General features: G+C 39.1%; 1 protein-coding gene across 1 annotated transcript in view; it reads left to right on the forward strand.

Moving 5' to 3' along the window:
- The window catches only part of CCDC141 (coiled-coil domain containing 141), a 106,094-nt gene that overhangs the window by 16,097 nt on the left and 73,621 nt on the right, over positions 1-16,376 (forward strand). The window contains exons 4-6 of the mRNA XM_086615889.1: positions 8,485-8,676; positions 11,049-11,157; positions 13,857-14,110. Of these exons, the coding sequence (XP_086472015.1) occupies positions 8,485-8,676; positions 11,049-11,157; positions 13,857-14,110 (555 nt within the window). The remainder of the gene's footprint in view (positions 1-8,484; positions 8,677-11,048; positions 11,158-13,856; positions 14,111-16,376) is intronic.

Genomic DNA, 16,376 nt, shown 5'->3' on the forward strand with positions numbered 1-16,376 from the left:
AGTAGAGGGGCAGAATCACCTCCCTCGACCTGCTGGCCATGCTTTTTTGTATGAAGCCCAGGATACCGTTGGCTTTCTGGGCTGCCAGTGCACATTGCCGGCTCATGTTGAGCTTCTCCCCAGCCAGCACCCCCAAGTCCTTTTCCTCAGGGCTGCTCTCAATCCATTTTCCACCCAGCCTGTACTTGTGCTTGGGATTGCCCTGACTCGTGTGCAGGACCTTGCACTTGGCCTTGTTGAACTTCATGAGGTTTGCACGGGCACACCTCTCAAGCCTGTCAAGGTCCCTCTGGATGACATCAACCACACCTCACAGCTTGATGTCATCAGCAAACTTGCTGTGGGTGCACTCAATCCCACTGTCCATGTTGCCGATAAAGATGTTAAGCAGCACTGGTCCCCGATATCGACCCTTTAGGAATGCCACTTGTCACTGGTCTCCACTTGGACATCGAGCCATTGACCACAGCTCTTTGAGTGCGACCATCCAGCCAATTCCTTATCCACCGAGTGTTCCATCTGTCAAATTCATGTCTCCAATTTAGAGAGAGTGTCAACTGCTTTGGACAAGTTCAGGTAGATAATGTCAGTTGCTCTTCCCTTATCCACCAACACTATGACTCTGTCATAGAAGGCCACCAAATTTGTCAGGCATGATTTGCCCTTTGTGAAGCCATATTGGCTGTCACCAATCACCTCCTTGTTTCCTATGTGTCTCAGCATAGTTTCCAGGAGAATCTGCTCCATGATCCCGCCAGGCACAGAGGTGAGACTGACTGGCCTGTAGTTCCCTGGCATTTCCTTTTTTCCCTTTTCAAAAATGGGGGCTATGTTTCCCCTTTTCCAGTCAGTGGGAGCTTCACCGATGTTCACTTATGATGGGAAGTTTTAAAAAAAGTTTTTTTATTTTTCATCCGTTCAATTAGCTAGCATAAATAATGTTGAATTGAAAGTACCTGAAGATACAGCACCCCACAATGGTTTCTTAGTTTGAGATCTTCACTGACTCTCCTCCTAATGAATGTCTCTAAGCATTTGTTAGAAAAATTATTATTTGTGCAGAGTCTGATAAAAGCAGTTTATGTCTATAAATAAAGAGATGCCCAGGAGCAGCCTTGCATGAGCTACCCAAATGACTCTGCTGTTGTTGTTTTAGCACAGCTTCTGAGTTGCCAATGCGAGGTGGCGGTGATTTATTCTGCATGTTCTTCCAGTACTTGGTACTTTTTTTTTTTTTTAAGCTGTTGAAAGTCAGAGCTAGTATGAAGTTTTGCCATCTCAAGAAAAGCAGAAATGATCAATGTGTTTCCATTGGCCAGGAAGGGTAAAATGCCACTCACTGCACACCTTTTTTATTATACAGGAAAACTTTATTGGTTTGTTAGAAACTGCTAGATGTTTTTAAAGAGCTGTTTAAGTCAAACTCTGTATAAAAAATATGAGTGAATTGAACATTAGCTGTTTTACTTAAAATCAGATTTTTCGTAAAACAAGAAGGAAACTAAAACCTATAATGATTACATATAGAGTAACAGAAATGTACCTTAAAAATGCATCATTTATTTATTTATTTATTCACCACAGCTTTACTTTTACTCTGACAGACTTTTAAGTATCACCTAAACGTGTTATACAAAGGTTAAAGCAAGGCAGTTCCTTGGCCCCAGAGCCAAGAAGGCAATTTTTTTTTCTCATCTATGAATAAGACATACTGCCTGAAAAACATCTCTTCTGCTGCGGAATAAGCATGGATTTGGTAAGAACTGCAGTATAACTCTTATTTCCTGCACTATATTTTGGGCTTTTTTTTTAAGCTAAATTGGATTTTAGAAATTAAAGTTTATTAATTAAAATTCAAATTGCACTGAAAGCATAAGTAAGGAAATCCACTTACACTTAAATAGAGCAGGATTAGGTCAAATAAATGTATTCACAATTATAACTGTATATTCCAATAACTTTAGATATTCTCATGTATTTGCATGCGATTGTGAGCAATGCACAGTTTTGCAAGCTCAAGACAATGCCAAAACTCTAATTGGATTCACTGCTTAACAATTTCTTCTGCATATAAGTGAATGAGGGTGGGACCATGAAACTATTCTGCCAGAAACAATAAGGTAAGGGAGTAATTGATAGGTTTCTGAAATTAAACAGTACTGTGTATGGTAACAAAAAACTTCTGGGTACTTCGCTGCGTACGGGTAACGTAGTAATTGGGTTGTTAGAAACCTGTGTTTTTCTGTTTTCAGTATTGTATTCTGAGTTCTGACAGCAGGTCTAATGCTTACTTACACTAATCTTGTGTAGACATCTGTGAACTAACTTTAAGTCAACTAGCTCAGACTTAGCTAGCAGTGTAGCAGCAGTAGTATGAACCACAATTAGCCACCACTTCCACTAAAATCATCTGCCAAACTTTAGTTGTATACCTTTAGAAACCTTCCTAGGAATCATTCTATTTCCATCAAGAACAGGGTTTGTTCATTTGCAGCTGGGGCATTTCTTGTGCTCAAAGCCCTATAATGCTTAGTTAAGTTCCAAGCACCCTGTGACAAGAAGCAGTACGTTGCAATAAGATTGTTCTCAGGTCTTTTTTGAGCTGCTCTGCAGTGAAGGATTTACCAGTGCAAATAGCAGAAATGCTTTGGCCCCAGCTTTTCATGAAGATAGAACCTCATTGAAAGCAGTAAAAACAACTTCAGAAGTAAATACTGCACTAGCAGTGAATTTTAGGCTACTGACACTGCACTGCGCTGAATGAGTGATTTAAATTTACCTTAGGTGTGTCTTCACCAGCTGCGCTCAAAACATAGACCATAGTGCAGGCTTCCCACTGCAGCACTGTTTTCTCTGAAACCGGACTGTTGCAAACTGGCAGCACTGTGGAAAAGCACGCTTAAATTGGCCAGGCCAGGAGACAAGATTGAGAAACAGGAGAGGGCTTGATTAGACTAGAGATGGCTACGGTTATAGTAAAGGTAGTGTTCGGGTTTATTATTACTGTTACAGTAAATACAATTTTTGCAATATATACTGTTGTATAAATCTATGATTCTTGCACAGGGCCATGAGTTTCAAATAGTTTATGAATGTGATACAATTTTGTCCAATATCTCACACCTCTTCCACCTGGTAATTTTTTTTATAAATGATTTTTTGAGAGTAAGCTATCAAAGTGAAGAGAGCTTCATGGCTTTATAAAACTTCGTATCTTATTTCCTGATTCATGATTCTTTGCAAACCTTCTTTTTCTACATGTAAAATAGTGTTAGCACTCAAGACCTAAATTCAGCTCTGTTAGTTTGAGTAAACTGAACTGTTAGGAAAGAGGGAAGCATTTTTCCATGTCCTGCAGACAAGCAGAGCTCTAGACACTTCATGTTATGTTATCATATGTAATTAGAAAATACTGACTATTTTGATGAAATTGGACAAAGAACAAAGCAGTGTGACATGGAAAATTAGTAATAAATTCCTCCCTTATGTGTCTGAAGAGCTAGTCAAATTATCCTTGACTTATCCTTGACTGTTTTTTCATGGTAACAAAAACATTTTTTATAGTGTGCTTTTGTTAGGGTTGCCTTTTAAAATCATCTTGCAAACAATCTGACTGCGTTTTCAAAATAGATTTTGAGAATCAATACCTAGGTCTGTTCTGAAGGAATGTAAGTGTCATGTCCTGCCTTTATGTTGTCTGTGAAATGTACTGAATAATAACAGAAACACCTGACATTAGAAGTAAATTGGAAGACTAAAATGTATTTATTGAATGTGTAGACTATTTGAAGAGCAGCACATTATAGTTAGTGTGATCATTTACTTATTGGCAAATGGCTTCAGTTAAAGGAATTGTTCATTAGTATTCCTTGTGTAAAAGCTTAGAAACAAATTTAGTGGCATAATTAGTAAGATGAGAATGAAATAACACAAGTCTAACTACCAATTTTACTAGCATTATATAAGACAATAGAAGTGTGACTGCACTATTACTGCAGGTTTACCCTTTGATGTGCTTGATCTGTTTTTATTTTGAAAATCCCGTGTGTCTGAAGTTAACCAATAAGTGGAAAATAGAGAATGGGACCAGAAATTTGGGTAAAGTGGCCTTCCAGATGAAGTAACTTCCTTCTTCCTGTTACTATTGTATTGAGCATTGGTGATTTCAAGACCTTGCCTAAAAATGCGGTGTTCTCAAACAAGTGAACAGTGCAGACAAGGATGTGCCCTATTATGTAGCCATCATGCCTGTAGGTTACTTCTGAAGGCAATTACCAATGGGGAAAAAAAACAAGATGCAAACCTTCATTATTTTCAGTAAACCGTGATCTGTTTAGGGAGGCAGGAATACTGTATACTACCTTTTTGCTAATTTCCCAGTTCCTTGATAAATATCAGGGAAAATAATCTCTGACTCTGTCATTTGTAGCTGAAAACAATGACGTGTAGTATACTAGATCTCCAGATTTGCTTTCTAGCCATCACTTAGCCTTAAAGTGAGCTTTTTGTTTTTAGCAGAATGGTTTTGACTGAACATTTAGAATTCTGGTGTTATTTTATGGAATGTGTATTTCAGGTGTCATAACTTCATTCTCCACTAAAAGCCAATAATCCTTAGAGGATTATTTCTCCAGTACTAAAACATAGTCTCCTTTTTCTAAACTTCTATGATGTCTGAAATAAGTGTCATGGTTAGGAAACCCAACAAATAAAGGAAAGTGGACATAGTGAGCAGAATCATGACAGCAGAATTTTCAGTGTTTTTATTTTTTAACTTATGGCATTTGTTTTTTCAAATGATGTCAAACTTATCTGATAAAAGCAAATACTTGGCATAAACATGTTTGAAAATCATTTTACATAAAAAATGTTGGTAAAGCATTTTTAGCTATATCTAGTAGGCACTCTGAGGTATGTCTACATTAACCTCATCCTACCCTGCTGTCACAGGGCGATGAAATCACATCCTTGTGTGTTTCATGGTATTTTTTTTTTATTCAACACTTTGGCCTTAAAGCTTCCACAAGACTTTCACAAGATCTTTTCTTCTAGGTGCTAGGAAACAAAACAAACTTCCCTTGAATCTGTTAGCCAGGATTCATCCAACACAGGTAGCCCTTGGCAGTTAGTACTTGGAATTTAGCCTTTTTTTGAGGTTGAACAAAGAACCAAGGCTTTATTGACTCTGAAGAGATTGTGCATATGTTTAGGAAAATCTAGTATTACATAGACAACATAATTTTTATAACTTTGACAGTATAAAAATAATTGGGAAATAATGATGCAAACCAATAAAAGGGAAAGTTGAAAGAACTGTGTTAGATTGCACTGAAAGATGCATTTTCACTTAAAATTTTCATGAGCTCGGTTCATTAGCTTACATTATCATTGCTTTGATGAAGCTAAGTTTTAAATTTAATTAATTGTACAACTATATAATCTCTGTATATAATATAACATGAGTTAGTGCTGCTCTTTTTTTATTTCTAATAATAAGGATTCAGACTACTGCATGTAAGACTAGAAAAACACCTAAAGCAACCCGTAGATAACTTACCAGCTAGATAAATATTCATAGAATCATTTAGGGTGGAAGAGACCTTGAGGATCATCTAGTCCTACCGTAAACCTAACACTGCTGAGTCCACCATTAAACCATGTCCCTAAGTACAGCATCTACATGTCTTTTAGATACTTCCAAGGATGGTGACTCAACAACTTCCCTGGGCAGCCTGTTCCAATGCTTGGCAACCCTTTCGATGAATACATTTTTCCTAATATCCAATGTAAACCTCCCCTGGCACAACTTGAGGCTGTTTTCTCTTGTCCTATTACTTGTTACTTGAGAGAAGGGCTTGACACTCACCTTGCTACAACCACTTCTCAAGTAGTTATAGAGAGCAATAAGGTCTTCCCTCAGCCTCCTTTTCTCTAGACTAGATGACCTCAGTTCCCTCAGCCACTTGTGCTCTAGACCCTTCACCAGCTTTGTAGCCCTTCTTTAGACATGCTCCAGCACCTCAATGTCTTTCTTGTAGTGAGAGGCCCAAAAGTGAACACAGTATTCAAGGTGCAGTCTCACCAATGCCGAGTACACGGGCACAATCACTTCCCAAGTCCTGCTGGCCACACTTTCTGATACAAGCTATTGGCCTTCTTGGCCACCTGGACACATTGCTGGCTCGTATTCAGCCAGCTGTTGACCAACACCCCCAGGTCCCTTTCCACCAGGCATCTTTCCAGCCACTCTCCTCCAAGCCTGTAGCATCGCATAGGGTTGTGGAGACCCAAGTGCAGAACTCAGCACTCAGCCTTGTTGAACCTCATACAGTTGGCCTCAGCCCATCGATCCACCCTGTCGAGATCCCTCTGCAGAGCCTTCCTACCCTCAAGCAGATCAACACTACCACTCAGCCTGGTGTTGTCTGCAAACTTACTGAGGGTGCACTTGATCCCCTTGTCCAGATCATTGATAAAGATATTAAATATTAAACTGAACAGGCCCCAACACAGATCCCTGGGGAACACCACTTGTGATCGGCTGCCAGCTGGATTTAACTCCATTCACCACAACTCTTTAGGCCTCGCCAACCAGCAAGTTTTTTAGCCAGCAAAAAGTATGCTGGTCTAATCCATGAGCAGCCAGTTTCTCCAGGAGAATGCTGTGAGAAACAGCATCAAAGGCTTTACTAAAGCCCAGGTAGACAACATCTACAGCCTTTTCTTCATCCACTAATCAGGTCACCGTGTCATAGAAGGAAATCAGGTTAGTCAAGCAGGGCCTGCCTTTCATAAACCCACTATTCTTGAATGAGAGTTGGCTGGAGTACTTTGGATTAGATTCCCAAGGCCAACTGTTTTTCCTGATCTGATTCTTGTGTCATTGTAGTATAATGGAAATATAAAACAGTTACTATCAATAGTTACATAAGAGTGACAGGATCTACTCCGTTTAAATGACCTCATTTAAAGTCAAAGCATCATTTTAAAATAAATGCTAATTAGATTTCTACTTAAAGATAGAACAGGGAGCATTTAGGGATTTGAGCTTTTCTTCTCATACTTTGAGGCAATCAGGATGGGGATTCAACAGAACAAAAAGAGTTGGTTTTACAGAAGGATTAGAAAGCAGCAGTTCCCATTCCTAGTATTCAGAAAAAAAAAAGGAGTGTGTATTGTTCTCTAGAACATTGGCTTTTGATCAGATGCTCTTTTTGACGGGTTTGTCAGGAAAGAATAAGCATGCATTCATGTTGCTAATAATGACTTCTCTATATACTATAGAAAAAGATGGGTTTCTTGGAGCTGCTCTTATGCCTGGTAATTTTACCACTATTTGTTTTCATGGTTGGCTGACTGTAAAGTTAAAATAATTTCATTTTGTTTTTTTTCAAAGAATAAAAGTTCCATAGTGTATTACACTGTTTTTACGGTAGTGCTTTTAGAGAAGAGGGATGAGACTCTTCAGTTCAAGCTGACATCTTTGTGTAGTATACAAGGAAGACTGGAGGTTATGATTCTGCGTTTGGAACAATACCATTTTCTGCAATTTCCTCTTTTCAGTTGGATCTGTCAGAAGAATTTGAAGTTTTCCAATTCTTTAGCCTTTATTAGAGTCTGTGTCATGAGAATGAGTTATCGTAGATTTTAATTTACCTAATACAAATTTCTTTTCCCATTACACATTCATGTGATAGCACCTGTAATAACAGCAGAAATTGGCACTTCATTAATTCATGCTCATGATAAATTCTCTCATGGGAGAAAAATATATAATAATATAGAACAAATGCTAATCAATTTTTCTGACACACCAAAGATTTTTAACATAAGCTGGAAATGACCAGCAATTATCTTTCTCATGGTGAGATTAGTAAAATGAATGAAACAGTAGAATGATTTTCTTAACTAGTATAATTATTTGGTGGCCAGCTTGAGCAATGCAGAGAGCTGAACTTGAAACATTGCATAAATGTGGTGTTTTTCTAGAGTATACCTGGACATGTTCAAGATACTCTTGTCTGGATTGCATTAAAGTCATTGGAGGATTATGAATAAGTTACCTTACAGGCTTTTAAATCTTGTAATGCCAGGTAACATAATATGATGGCATATGAAAGAAGATCCAAAATATCTGCATCTTCCAGGAAGATCTGTGTTCAGGGAGGTGTAAACCCATTTGAATCTAAATATTAGAGACAGAATGATAAATTCTCTTAACACTTGTTTTTAAATGAAATTTCATAAAAATATTGCCTCATAACTGCAGATGAAATTTAGAAGCTTGCTATGAAACTTGCAGGAACAGCTACACTCCTCTCACTAGGAACTGTAAATAAAGCAGGAGACTTGAGTAGTTTTTCAGACCCACTGAAAAAATAGTCTGACACCAGAATCAACACCAGTATCAGCACAGTTTTGTGGATTCTGTTTACAGATTTCTTTTTTTCTTTTATCTTTTTTTTTTTTTCTTTTCCTTCTCAGGCTTTGGAAGACCAGGTATGGGACCTGCTGCATGAAGCAGACAAAACTGCAGAGGAGAACAAAGAAAAGAGTCAGGTTTATGATGCCATGGCAGAGACCCTTGGGGATGCATGGGATGCCCTCATCATTATGTTAGAGAAGCGACAGGCACTTCTTGAACTTACTTCAGTGTTCTTTGAAAACGCTCTGGAGGTTTGTATTTAAATCAAACGACTCTTAATTTGGAATCTCCCGCATCTTTCATGTATTCTGTCCATTGTAATTTTATTCTTTTGCATACGTTCATTGCTTTCCTAAAGGTTGAAGCAGTTAAGAAAATCTCTAGATGTATCCTTCTTTTTCCAGCACCAGTTAATTTGTACTTGACAGAAAATCACAGTGAAAAAAACCTAAAATATGCAATTCAGTGGCTATGGACATTCTGCAGAATATTTTTCACTCCTTACGATTCAAATTATTTCGCATTGAAAGAACGAAATTCTCAGATATCTTCACTAATGCTTGCTGAAAATTGGCCACTGAAGGTTTTACACTGAAATATCCATCCAGCTGTTGTGATTAGTCAAAATAAGCATTAATCTAACTTGCCAGTCCTTCACCTGAGACTTCCATGTGTAGACGTGCACAAAAGGACAATTGTTTGAGCCCAGAGAGAGATCTCAGAGTGTTGTCTTTCAGTTTACCCATTTCTCTATATCTCTTACCCTAATTCACTAATACATAGGGAGCTAAAGCAGAGAGGGATTCCATGCCCTGGAGATGTGTGCTCGCTCTGTGTAGCCTCACATTCAATTCTCCCCACATCCCTGGAACTTTGAAGAGTTTAATAGTTCTCCCTGATAATTTTGTTTCTACAATAGCCGGATGCCACCTGTAAATTACAGAAGCAACTATTCTACTGCTAACTGTCCTGAGAACTCCAAGATCGACTACTGTCGTGGTTTTAGGCTGATCCAGCAACTAAAACTCACACAGTCTCTCCTTCTCCAATAAAGTAGAGAGGAGAGGAAAAAAAAAAACCAGAAGGACTGAGGGTTGAGGCAAGAACAGAGGGAGCACCCACCAACCATGGTCCTGGGCAAAACAGGCAGCGCTTTTCTCAAAGCAAAACAGTTTATTAATGATTACTTAGAAGGACAAAGGGAAATAAAAACCGATTACTTGAGAGGACAGAAAGAAACAAAACCAGATCTTAAAAACCGACACCTTCCCCCCCCCCCACCTTCCTTTTCCTCCCGGCTCTACCTCCTCCCCCCAGCAGCACAGGGGGCAGGGACTGGGGGAGTGCAGGTCAGTTCATTCCGTGCTGTTACTGCTGCTTCTTTCTTAAAGGAGAAGGAGTCCTTACACCCTTTTCCCCTGCTCCAATGGATCCCCTACCCACGAGGAAAAATCACAAATTTCTCCAACGTGAGTCCAGCCCACTGGAAACAATCCTTCCCCACAGATTGCTCCGGTGTGGGCTATACCACAGTCTCGGGTACTTAGGGAGCTGTAGCCACTCGCTCCGGCGTGGGTCGTCACGAAGACTCCAGATGCCTCTCTGCCTTGCCGTGCCCCCAACACGACCATCCTCGGGCTCAGGCATCTTCTCCCCACGGGCTGCGAGTGGGTCGCTGCTCCACCGAGGCCGTCCTGGTTGCAGGGGGGCAGCCTGCTATCTCACCATCAGCCGCAGGGGAAACTCGGCTCCAGCACACCTCCTCCCGCTCCATCCTCACTGACCTGCTGTCGATGCAGCTGTTTCTCTCAGATCTCAGTCCTCTCCAGGTGAACTCAGCCCAGTGGGCACCCCGGGAGTGGGGTGCCCCCGAGTTCCCCAGCTGGCTCCGCCGCCGCCATTCTCCGTGGGCGGCGCCGGCCCGACGCAGGCAGCTGCCCAGCCGGGAGCCAGGGAGCGGGGGCAGTGCCCTCCTCCCTTCTCTGCTCGATCCTGGGCGAAGCACCTTTTCCGGTTCCCTTGTCCTGACTTAAATAGGGCAATTCGCAGAGGCGCCCTATTGGCTCAACCCCGAGGGGGATGGCAGTCTGATCCGGTGGCCAGAACTAAGCCTAACCCGGATCCAAAACCGGGGAGGTCGCAGGGAGCAAAATCCCTCTCCTGCCACCAGAACCACCCCCCCCTCCACATCAAACCATGACAACTACCTACTAATTATTGTCCTGGTGATGTGTATTATACAAAGAAATTAATACAGACTTGACATAAGTATCACTATGATAAATTCTGTACTACCAAAGATTGACCTAATGCAGACTAAGTACTTAAGGGGCTAGCTGAATTGTCCCTGCAACAGGCTTATATCATTAAAATAAAATGCAGCAGCTGGAGCACAGCACAGATCACACCCATTATATATAGAGGGGAGGAAGAAATGCATCATCAATTTAAATAGGGGTTGTTGAAACTTGTTATGGAAAGGCTTTTCTTTAAATGACAGCCTGTGATATGAAAATCTTTGTTTTATTGTCATAAAACTTTCCCTATTATCAGTGATTATGACGGAGTTCTGCAAAAGAAAATTATACCATGTTTCTTCACACTCTTTGTTTTCTTAATGCAGTTTGCTGTTAAAATCGACCAAGTTGAAGATTTCCTGAAAAATGCCCAAGAGTTTGACAATATTGATTCTTTGAGAGGACTCCTCCTTCAACAAGAGCATCATACAAAAGGTACAAACAGTATTCCTCTCCTGATGGTGTGTGATTGTGCGCTGACTCCTTGAAGGATGATTTTACTCTTCACGTGTGTATTTAAGAAAAAGAAATTAAAATCTTAGAACAATTATGAAAATGTTCTATTTGGAAAAATATAATGGTGAAATAACTCTTTATCAGGCCTCCTTAAAGATATGAAACTGCTGGGTTTTGGCTCTCTCATGGTTCCATCTTCATTGTTGCAGACCAGCTAGTCGTAAGCTTGTATTCTCATTTCAAGGCACTCCGGGTAAGATGAGCTGCTGAGAAACCAAGCTGACTTTTAGTGCTGATTGGCAAATAAGTTCTAAAATCATCCTTCTGTTCCATGGGAAAATAATCAAAGTTATCATAGCTACCAATGAATTGGAATTTTCTTATGGAAAACTTTCCATTAGAAAATTTCTAATCAACTCAAGTAACAACCCTCTGCAAAGTCCTACAGTTTCTTGAGAGTGGGCAAGGGAGAAGTATACCCTCTGCTTTCCTTTCCCTAGGGAGAAGGTTTGAAGCAGAAGTGGTGAAGTGGGAGCTGTGAGAGAGAGGTGGAAACTAGCCGGCTTCAGAATCTGTTTGCCTACAGTGGTTCCCTGCATTTTCTTTCTGTCTTTGAGGAGCAGGGCTGTGTTTCACTTCCCCATTGAGTTGCCTGATCTATTCCAAGAGGTTCTGCAGCTAGAACTGTAAGACTCTTGGGGGGAAAAAAGATGATTTCTCCTCTTCTACCATAACTTTCCTGCACAAATGTTTGACTATGAAAATTCTTCCATATGACTTCTTTTTGTTCGTTCAAATTTTCATGTGAGCGTGAAGGGAAGAAAAAATTTTCTCAAAACCAATCTCATTGTGTGGCTTCTTCAGACACCTTTGCAATTCCATATGGTTCTGTATTTTTTGTAAGACTCGACTCCATCTTTGTAATTTTACAAATTTTGCTATAAGATTACCAACAACTGGCAGAATATCAATTATACTTTATTATTCACTAGTAGAGTAACAGCTTAAATATTTTTAGCTACCTTGAAAGCCAGGTATTCTTCTCAGGAGACCAAATAGAGAATTGAACTCAGGTAACTCCTAAGGGTTTTGGGGCTTCGAATTCGATCTTCATGGGAGAAAAGTGCTCACTGTATATACCTGAAGTATCTGACAGTAATTTATTGCCAAAAGGAGGGCCCGAACAGTAAGAATCAGATGAAGTGGTTTGCCAGAGAAAGACTACTTTGAATGGGAATAAGCCTTCCTCAGATGGAGAAAAGTACTTGCAACCGATTTACTTCTGAATCTATCTTAACCACATCAAATTTGGAAAACTAATATTGAGCTATTTGATAAGAACTAGTGTTTGTATTGCTTTCAACAAGAAGGATACTATCTATCCATTCCAAAGTAAGGTGACTGAAAATATGACCTTTACAAGATATTGGCTCTATCAGTATGTGATGAGTAGTTTATCACAAGTGTTTATCACTAAAAAAAGTTTTGAAACAAATGCGTTTCAAATCAGAATAAAAAGGTGAAAACGTGACTTATCCTCATTTATCTATTTCTATATGTATTCAGTTTTAGATGGACTGAAATGGAACGTTTATGATTAATACCACCTTTCTGGAAGGCAAGAAGTAAAATGGACGGGCTTGTTGCAGTGAGCTGATGGGAACTAAACTCTCTTGTTAGCCCTTGGTGGTGCACTTCTGCATCTTCTGTAGGTGCTCCATATGAAAGATGGAGATTCAGGATGCTTTGCCTTGAGTTACCAGTGCATGTACTCAGCTGGGAAGATGAATGTTTCAGCTGTTTACTGTCTGTTGTTGGTTGCTTCACTAGCAGCGCCTTGGAAGCATTCCTTTCTTATACTTTTCATCATGCCTACTTTGCCTCTTATTGTGGCTTGGCTCCCCTTCTTCTTCATTCTGTACCTAAAAATTTTCCTGTTTCATTTGAAAGACCTATACATACTGATAGTTGTCATTTCAATAGATTTTGTACTATGTGGCTTTAAGGAGCTGGAACAAAGACAGGCACATATTGTTAAAGCGCACTTTAACGTCTGCTGAATTTTAACCTTAACTTCTACCTAAATACATCTAGGTAGAGGTTAAGGAAAGAAGGTAAGAGTTCCTGATATCCATGACTGACATAGTCATAAGGTTATGACAGCCCCCAGACAGGAGAAATTTTTCTTTCAACCTATGTGAGTGACATAAAGACCTAAACTTCACTTGTATCATTAATGAAAAACTACAGAGGCTACTGACCCACATGGAAAGCAGGGTAGGAAACTCCACTTCAGCTTACCTGAGGATTGGGAAATCATCAAAAAGAACGCAGTTTTGAGAAAAATCAATGTGACTTCTCAGTTTTATCTCAATGGCTCTCAGTACATGATTATATGTGTATATATATTGTATTATATGTACTGCTCTAGGTACATATATTTATGTGTATACACCATTATACCTTTGCAGGTTTATATAACAGCTGTCCAAACTGAAATATCTTAGGATATATAACCTCTAAAGTAAGCATCTATAAACTGTTCATGTAATGTATGAAAATGTTACACTTATGTATGCAAATCGGTTGTTTTAAAAATACTTGAATAATATCTGAAATACGTTACTAGAATTACAAATCACATTGGTTTTTTTTCCTATGAAATTCTATTCTTACAGAGCTTTTGGAAAAGTCACTTGCGCTTTTAAACAAAAGCCAAGAGCTAACTGAATTCATAGAAGAATTCAAGTGTGAGGGGCCAAATGCAAATCCGGAGCTGATTCAGGGAGCCCACAGCAGCTGCTTGAAAATTGACAACCTCCTTGAAATGCTGCAAGACAGGAGACGGCAACTGGACAGATTTCTTAAACATCAGCGCCAAGGACTGGAGCAAGTTCTGCAAATTTGTTTGTGGCATCAACAAGAGAACCAGGTAATACTGAGGGAATATTAAGGGAAGGGACAGTAAAAAACAAAAAACAACCCAAAACCACAAACTAGCAACTGTTTTACAGTAGAGACTATTATAGAAAAGGAGCTTAAATATATTTATTAGGCCATATTCCTGGGCCACTTCTGTTTGATGAGATCCTAACTTTTGGATATTTGACTTTGCAGCTAGAACATCCTCATTATTTATTTTAATACAATTTTAATGTCTTCAAAAGCACTTTTTCCATTATGTGGATCCCTCCTGTAAGTTATCAAATGTGATGCTTCAAACCAAGTAGATTCCCTTCAAATTCTCAGCACAAAAAAACCTCTATAGCCACATCAGCGAAAACAGTGACTGGTAATAGCAGTTAGAACTGCAGCAGGCTGTTTCTGGACTAGTTAGTTAAAGAGAAGATATAGCATAGTTAGCCACTTGGTGTGTCTGAAAGCAGAGGAGTATTTTGTTCTTGATGTCAAATCAAAATTCTTTAGGGTACTGTAGTGATTGTAGCTTTTCCACACCTGCAACCTGTTTCTCCTCTTTCCGCAAGCTTAGCTCCCATCACTTACTGAATTTCTCAAATATAACTTGTTTTTATGCCTTCCTTTCAGAGCTTAGGTACGTTTAAGTCTTACTCTTTCTCTTCCTTGTTCCAGTCCTACTGCTCTTTTCATTCCTCATCTCTCAGCATTCAGATCAGACAGCTTTTCTCTCTTTGCGCTTCCCATTATCAGAGAAACTTTTGCAATGTAAGTCTCTCTTACCTGATTTTCTTGAGAAGCACCACATAACTTCACCAACTTGTCAGAAAAAAAGATATGGGGAGAGTCCTTCTCTACCTCTTTGGATACTAAGTATGCTGAGAAGGAGGAGCCTATGTAAATTTAACTGCCAAACTCTAAGACTACAGTTGCTATTTTCAGTGTTTTGTAAATAGATTAAAATTTTGTATGGACCTCTGAAAGCACAGTCCTGATTGTGATACCTTTGTAAGTTTCCTTCTTTGCCTCCAAAACAGTTTCCCCCTGTATCAGAGGAAAACATTAGAAACTGTTAGCGGTAGCATCTTCTGTAGGCACTAACTTTGCCTCTGAGGTTGTTTAAGATGAGAAGCGCCTTATTCAACAAGCACAGCTCTTTGTAATTTTGCATAGAGACAACAAAGTTGTTGAGGTACACAAGCAAGCTGACAGCCTTATATCTGGAGCACTCAATATCAGTAGCTGCCAGAAACAGAGCAAGAATTACTTAATGATTAGATAGAAGAGGAAAAAAAACCCACCAGTATAGTCATATGCAAGTGTTGTAATTTCCCCATGAAGTTATAATAGCTGAAAAAATACTGAAATCAAGAACTACTGTACAGGAGGCTGTATCAGTTTCTGTGCAAATCATTAGAAATCATCTAGTGCTTGCTTAGAGATACATATTATTGCTGCTGTTTTTTACTGTTTTTTATTTTTTTTCAGTATTACCACATAGCTATACCATAAAAGAAAGATCCTTAAAAAGAAATGTTGTCTCAATATAATGTATTCTAATAAATTTACAACTACATCTGAACTTTCAGTATTTGTCTAACTCACTATATTGGAAATATGTCCTATTTCATCTAGAAAAATGATCCTTTCTCTACATTAAAAAATATTAGATGTTACTACAATTACCTGATCATGCCAGTGTTATTCCATAGTATACAAACATGGAGGAACATTTCAAGTTGGAACATTTCAGAAATACCTTCTGTTGAAGAGTAAGGGATAAATATGTGCTGTCTTTTTTGGAGCCAAACACACTCCTTTAAAAAAAAGAAAAAATGCACATTGCCTGAGATGTTAAATGTCATGATTTCATAAAATATACCAGGAAATTCTGCTTGTCCTCATCACATAAGGGATAAATATTTAGGAGTAACCAGCTAGAATTCACCCTAATTTAGGTGAGATTGAAAATATTGTGCAGAGAATTTTTTAATGTGTATTTTTCCATTTCCTCTCAGGTATGTGCTTGCATTACAGAGAGTAAGTATAGAAACTGTTTTCTACTGGCACGTTTCCTGATCATATGAAGAGAGTGGCCAGTATTTAGCTACCTGTTAGCTCATTCCTGCGTCCAGTTTGGGGCTGGTATACACATGCAAGGAAAAATACATATAGTTTTTAATATCATGCTTATCAGAATACACTTGCTTAGTATCTGTGTTTGAAGTCAAACCTGGTATAATGTATGATTTGTATATTTATGGAAAATTAATTTGTGTGCA

The sequence above is a fragment of the Tauraco erythrolophus genome, chromosome 8 (assembly GCF_009769465.1).
Source record: "Tauraco erythrolophus isolate bTauEry1 chromosome 8, bTauEry1.pri, whole genome shotgun sequence".
NCBI classification, from domain to species: domain Eukaryota; kingdom Metazoa; phylum Chordata; class Aves; order Musophagiformes; family Musophagidae; genus Tauraco; species Tauraco erythrolophus.